We start from the raw sequence: 7,521 nt of genomic DNA on the forward strand, positions 1-7,521 counted from the left end.
AACACGGAACAAAACCCAATATAATACATCACCCACTTGTTATACTCAGTTATGTGTTTAAAATGTTCTGGTGTAGACAAACAGGTCAACTCCCAAAGGGCCTCATTCACCAATGTCTTCCTAAGTTTTGTTCTTGAGAAAGGTTCTAAGAAAAAGTCTATGTCAGATTCATGATGTGTTCTTAAAGCACACCTCACCTTCTCACCTTTGTGCTCTTGAGTGTGTGTAGATTCTGTTCTTACCTAAGAACGAATCCCAAATTAGATTCCACGCTGCTGAATGTCGGGATCTTAGTAAAAACGGTGGGTTTTAAGAATAAATTTCTTCTTATGAATGGATGGCGAATGAGGCCCGAAGTTTGTTTCCTGTGTTTCCAGCTTTGAATTGAAGGGGAAAAAAGTATTTTACAAATGTACCTCAGTAAACATACCACCTACTCTTACAGCATATCCCAATAGTAGGGCTAGTTCTAACAGTGGAACTGGCAGTATTTTTCACCAAACATGTTTGTTTTCTGAGGAAGCAACCGATTTCTACACTGTTGCTTTTTTGTAATGGACAAATATGGGTGTCTTGTGTAAAAGTTGGGAAAGTTTAGTACAAACAAGCTAAAAATACTAAATATCTCCATTTCCTTTGACTTCCTACATCATTTGAGCAGCGTTTTACATTGTGTGAAAATTTCAAGCTGAGTGGACCAACAGAAGTGCTCTGAAGTTCATTGGAATAAAATCTGTTTACGTTGATTTACATTAAAAAAACGTTTTGCTCTCTCCTATGGAAGTCTGGAGAGGTCGTGAGGTAGTTATAAATTTGTTATCTTGAGATATAACAAGTTAAATACCTTGTAATCTCAAGATAAGGTTGTTAACTTGAGATCACAAGATATTTAACTTGTTATCTCAAGATAACAAAAAAAACATAGCAACAGCTCATGGCCTCTCTGGACTTCCGTACTCTCCAGTAGAGTTACTTATTTTCCTTTAGAAAGCGACAGTTTGCTAGTTAATGCTAGCGAACTTCTCATGCCTGCAACAGTTTTCTGAAAACATTAACATTGTCTTTCTATCAGTGCAGCTAATGGTGGGAATGGAAGGTTGAAACTGGACACTGCTGGGTTTACCCTAAAGTTAGGACAGTATTTAGGACGTTGTGCCTTATGAGCATAGTTATGGGCCTGTAGGTCTGGTGCCTCGGGCCTCTGACTGCGAGGGGTTAAAGACCAGGCACAGTCTACTGAAGCTGCAAATATTGGATAAATGAAAAGCCCTCAAATATGTGATGACTAAATAAATAAAATAAAAGCCCCTCAACCATACCCTACCACCACATTTAAAATAATTAAAAGCCTCCTAACAACAAAAATGTACACAAAAATACATTATGTACACAAAAATTACTGCTTTACATAAAAATGTATGTTTTGCTATATTTTGCATTAGCGGCAGAGCTTGGGGGGGAGGGGGCTTCCTGAGACCAAGATCCGGCTCTGATTAGGAACTGTTATTCTGAAATAGCTACTGTCCTGAATTCAGTCCTAGCTTAAGTTGTCTTGGTGACTAAACAGATATTTCAGAGTTGGGATGTAACACAGCCCCTCAACAAACTGACATTTGTTCCAAACTAATGTTTACTTTCAAATATGTCTTCTGTATTTAATAATAAATCTTGTTTTTCTAGCAAAGTGTATTTACATGTTCAAGAAATAAAAAGATAATTAAAAGAAATACAGCTGCATTAAAACACTATTTCATCTTTTCCTTGCATCTTAAAACTACTTATGGCTAATGTTTTTATTTTGTTGTATTTTTTTTGTTTTATGATTTTTGTATGAAACAGTTCTATTTTAATATTGCTGTATGTGTGGGGCTGCTATAAACACTGCTTTCGTGACAGTAAAAGAAATAAAATTCATTTTCAGACGCTCTATTCTGCGTTTATAGGTTTTCATGTATGGCTATTATTTAAAAAAAAGATTTTTTTGCCAGTCCAAAAATGTAACTGATTTATCTTTTTATCCTTTTAATTTTAATAAAATATTATGTGTTACTTAACACAGGCAAGAAGAGAGAGAGAGAGAAGAGTTAAAGGAGAGGCGCTGCTGAAGGAGCAGATTTGTCAGGTAATAATCTATTATTTATTATTATTAACTGATATCACTGTTATCAGAAGAAAACCTTGTATCTCCAAAATGATAACTTTATAGAAGAAGGAAAGAACCTACTTTACTTTTAAAGTAAGTCAATGGAACCAGAATTTATTCCAAGTCATTTTGGGCCGTTTCTTTTAGACCATTCATTTTGAAATGTACATACAATGTAAAGGGTAACAGGTATTTTCAAATGTCACAAATGGAGATACGAGCTTTTCTTCCAACAACAGCGACATTTAACCCACCTATTATCTTTGGAGTCAGTCTGACCCCGTTCAGTGTTTAACATCTCTAAATAACTTGACACCTTTTTTGCGTCATATTTAATAACATTTCCTAATTTAAGGGGACAACTGGGGAGACATAAAATTAACATGATGATATATTTTAGTGTCCTGTACACACTTTGTATGTATCAGTGTTCTTTAGGTCAGTTTTGACCCCAGGCTGTTTTAGCTGTATTAAAAAACATAAGAAATATGTTTGTTTTGATTGTTTTTGGATAATATTTAGGTCACTATAACATGCAGTTTTGTAATCTTCCAAAAAAAACATCCCTCTGCTTTAACCTAACAATCACATCTGTAATAATGCAAGAACCACTGATAATTCACACCACATGGGGAGAGGAAAACATAATTACCACCAGAACTTCGATATTTCTTGGAGGTTTCAATTTCTGGGGTCAAACTGACCACAAGGATGAAAAAGTTAGTAAACTTCAAGATAACATGAGAATTTGGACCTTCAGCTTAGCTGTTGCAAATGGACGTACAGCATGTAAGTATTACTTTACATTAGATCTCATATAAATTATGAAGGAACAGATCTTCTTTGTGCCAGCTTCACCATATTTTTGGATACTTTACCAACTTTTGGGGGCCATTAAAAAAATCTCTTGCCCCCAAATCCCCTTAGGAAAGTAACCCCCCATCCATAAATCTAAGGATATGCTGATATCCTCAAGTTCAGTTTCATTAGCCTAAAAATGACGATAAATAAAACCTCCACTTCTGTAGAAGGAAGACTCAACTGTTTTCATTAATCATTTGCTAGTATTTGTGTAAATCTGCTATCCGGAGTCAACCAGAATGAGATGTCTTTGGTCTTGGTTTCTCACAGTGAGTTGTTCCTTTCGAGTCTTGGTTCTTCTCAGTGTTTCTTCATTATGCTCTTAGGAGGTTTTTCCTTGTCCTCCGCTCCCTCATTAGGAACTTTGACCTGGATTTCTGTAAAGCTGCTTTGTGTCAAAGTCCTTTGTAAAAGTGCTAGAAATTAATTTGAATATATTTGAAAGGAATATTGGTGTAATTAGATAATTAGGTACCAAACTACTTATAAATACATTGATGTGAGCAAAGAATAATAACAGAACAGCATGACATTTCATTTTACTCACATTTAGTCTGTTTGTACACTCTTTAAAAAAGATGGTTCTTTAAGGGCTCTTTAGTAAAGACAGATTATTCTGTATCAGCATCCCTAAACTCTGGTCCTGGAGACCCACTACTCTGCACATTGTAGTGTTTTCCCTGCTCTCAATACACCTGATCCAGCAAATCAGCTCATTTAAAAGCTCTTACTGAGTTGAAGTAGGCGTACTGGAGCAAGGAAAACACTAAGTGGGCCTCCAGGACCAATTTTGAGAAACACTGTTCTATCTGGAACCATGAAGACGCAAAAAACCATTTGCATGCTAAAATGGTTCTTTGCATGGGGAAGTGGTTCTTTCGTTTGATGGAGAATGAACTGTATATGGTTCTATACAGCATCAGAAGGGTTCTGCTACTGTTACAGTGTCAAGCTTGTAACAGTAACAGAACCCCTTTTAGTGCTACATCGAACCGTTTTCACAAAGGTTCCATATAGAACCATATACAACACATTATCCATCAAGCTGAAGAACCATTTTACTATGCAAAGAGTAGTGTCCATGGTGTTACATAGAACCTTTTTCTTCACTAAAGAACCCTTGAACAATCACCTTTTTTGAGTGTACCCAGTAATGGGACTACAAACCATTCACACAGCTGTAGTGCAAATCTGTGTTGTCATAAATGCATTAACTAAAATATTAAGATTGCAATAAAACATATGATTAGGAACTTCTGGTGTTAAAAGTAAGTCCATAATACCAAAAGGTTTTGACAGATTTATTCATAGACTCACTGTGCGATTCTCTGGGTAACAATTCCATCTCTCAACAGTATGTGCTTTCCTAATCTGCTTTGCCATGGTGCCCTAAGATGTTTGACAAGGCCTCAGGGTCACCATGTTGCCATAAAAAATAAAACAGCACAGCACATCTCACCAAAGTTGCAAAAAAAAACAAACAAACAAACAAACAAAAAAAACAGATGATGGGTGGCCACAGGCTCCAATGTCTTTTTTAAGTTGTTTAGAATGGGGTACATGGACATTCCGTTACATGCTGACATGATAAGGAACTAAACATACCAATTAAAAAATTACAGTATTCAGGTATAATGATTACACAATCATATATGAACAGTAATTGTTAGAATATTTGTGACCGTATAGGAAAAAAAATCAAGGTTGTGACTTCTTTCTTAAAATATTGAGGACTGCCTTCATTAAAAACCATAAAATAAAGACCTCAATAATGGTCGATCAGCCAATATACACTGATCAGGCATAACATTATGACCACCTCCTTGTTTCTATGCTCATTGTCCACTTTATCAGCACTGCTGTGTCTGATCCACTCGTACCAGCACAACACGCCCTAACACACCACCACCACGTCAGTGTTACTGCAGTGCTGAGAATGATCTACCACCCAAATAGTATCTGCTCTGTGAGGGTCCATGGGGGCCCTGACCACCGAAGAACAGGGTAAAAGGGGGCTAACAAAGTATCAGAGAAACAGATGGACTACAGTCAGTAACTGTAGAACTACAAAGTGCACCTATATAGTAAGTGGAGCTGATAAAATGGACAATAAGTGTAGAATTTCATTTCTGATTTAATTTAGTTTTGTAGTGGAGCTATGAGGCCACAAATTTAGCTTAGTAGATCATTTGATGCTAACCCTGGTAAAACTGCATGTCTAAATCATCTAACATAACATCACATTACACATTAAGACTTGTTCAGATGGTTTCTACCAGTGTTAACAGCCATTTTGAAGCCTTAATGACTTTCTTTCTTACCAAACTGTATCGATATTCAATACCATGGGAAGGGGGATCTCAAGTGATTGCCATTCCCATGCAGAGTTTAAAAAAAAAACCTGACCACACAAAATGCAGTTATTTGAAGAGCCAATATCACACACAAGCAACAGCCATCAAAAGTGATCCAATATAAAGTTCAGGTTGGCTCAGACATGTAGCATTAGAAATGCTGGATGGTCCATGAGCATGAACTTTCTAATATTGCTAAAAATTACAACACACGCATGCAGTTTGCATGATGTTAGGTTGAAGCAAGTAAACTTCCCTTTCTCATTAGCTACATTTGTCTACTTTGTTCCTCCAGAACAAAGCTAAGGAAGCAAGCTTCAGACAACAACTGTCTTGGCTTACATTTGCAGTAAGGGGAAAACTGTGTATTACAAAACAGTCTACTAGTGTCAGAGTATCTTACCGAGTCACTGACTGACTGATTGACTGACTGAAGACCATTGCTGAAATGTGGATGTACAAGCATCTCCCAAGACAAGCCATCACTGAATGTCATCCTTATACCTTTCAGAATAGTGAAGAGCATTCCAGCTTTTTTCAAGGAGTCTGATCAGCTGGCTCAACTCGGGTTCCTGCAGTTTTCAGCTACAGCTGATATGGGTTACATCATTCATGATGAACCCAATAAAACTATGAATGAACATGGTTTTGATGAGATTACACCTTCCTCTAAGTGTACTCGCTTTATTCAAAGAACTCAAAGCTGAAGCTCCTTCCACACTCTGAGCAGTGATCTGGCTTCAGTCCAGTGTAAATGTAGCGGTGTTTTGGGAGATTACTCGATTACAACTCTTTCCACATTCTGAGCAGTGAGGTCACTTGTGTCCTGTATGAATGAGCTGGTGTGTTCTGAGGGCAGCTCAGTCACTAAAATGTTTTCCGCAGTCTGAACGTGATGAGGTTTCTCTTCTGTGTGAAGGCGCTGATGCTGTGTGAGAGTAGTCCGTCGAGTAAAACTCTTCCCACACTCCAAGCAGTGATACGGCTTCTCTCCTGTATGCATGCGCTCGTGTTGCTGGAGAGCACACAGTTGGATGAAACCCCTTCCGCACTCTGAGCACTGATACGGCTTCTCTCCTGTGTGAATGCGCCGGTGTGCTTGAAGATGGCTCTTTTGGGTAAAACTCCTCCCACACTCCGAGCACTGATAAGGTTTCTCTCCCGTATGAATGCGCTGGTGTTGCTGGAGATCAGTATATCGATTAAAATTCTTCCCACACTCTGAACAATAATACGGCTTCACTCCTGAGTGAATGCACTGATGTATTTCTAGAAGACACTGCCGAAGAAAACTCTTCCCACATTCTGAGCAGTGATGTGGCTTCACTCCTGTGTGGATGAGCTGGTGTCTTTTAAGGATACCCTGCTGAGTAAAACTCTTCCCACACTCTGAACACCGATAGGGCTTCTCTCCCGTGTGAATGAGCTGGTGGTGTTGGAGGTGGCTCTGTCGACTAAAACTCATTCCGCAGTCTAAGCACTGGTACGGTTTCTCTCCTGTGTGAATGCGCTGGTGCGTTTGGAGATTACTCTTTCGGGTAAAACATTTCCCACACTCAGAGCAGAGGTGACTTCTTTGCTCAGTTTTATTTGTCTGCGTTCGTCTGCAAGATGTGAGAGAACCAGTGGATGTTTGCGGAGAGGCCATATTCATATGTAATCTCTTCTGATTTCAACAGTCTGACTTACTCCTCTTGCTTCTACCAATGTGTTTTGTGGAGATAAACTGGAGGTGTATGGGAAAGTGAACACATGGCGCAGGGGAAGACTTGCAGTGGGAGCTCATTTAGTTCTGGAGGAGAGAAAATAAGGGGGAAAGATTCAAAACTCAATTTGAAATGCAACAAAAGTATGACAGCTGTTGGGGGTTTATACATTGTGCAAAGTGCGGGAGAAGGCCCTCCTTAACAACTCTGTCCATTAACTGTAAAGTGAAACTATAAACATGCATTGGTTTAGTGTGTACAGATTAATGCATAAACCTACACACAGTTACAGAAAATAAACAGTCAATTTTGATTTTATAGCACAAAAAAACAAACAAGATTGAGTATCATGATTTTTGCATCATTTCCCATCTGGGTTTTACAAAATGTATAATTTGTCAAATTATTTCTAGGCGTCCTTACATCTTCGCGACATCAACAAAAAATTTAAAATGAA

The 7,521-nt window shown here is 38.1% G+C and overlaps 1 protein-coding gene across 1 annotated transcript; it reads right to left on the reverse strand.

The window, feature by feature from the left end:
• Positions 1-4,975: 4,975 nt before the first annotated feature.
• LOC118803529 (zinc finger protein 239-like) lies at positions 4,976-7,037 on the reverse strand. Its single transcript, XM_036564019.1, has one exon. It carries the CDS (start codon positions 7,010-7,012, stop codon positions 6,134-6,136), a length of 879 nt encoding a protein of 292 aa, XP_036419912.1. The 5' UTR covers positions 7,013-7,037; the 3' UTR covers positions 4,976-6,133.
• Between the last annotated feature and the right edge of the window lie 484 nt (positions 7,038-7,521).

The sequence above is a fragment of the Colossoma macropomum genome, unplaced genomic scaffold, assembly GCF_904425465.1.
Source record: "Colossoma macropomum unplaced genomic scaffold, Colossoma_macropomum, whole genome shotgun sequence".
Classification (NCBI taxonomy): domain Eukaryota; kingdom Metazoa; phylum Chordata; class Actinopteri; order Characiformes; family Serrasalmidae; genus Colossoma; species Colossoma macropomum.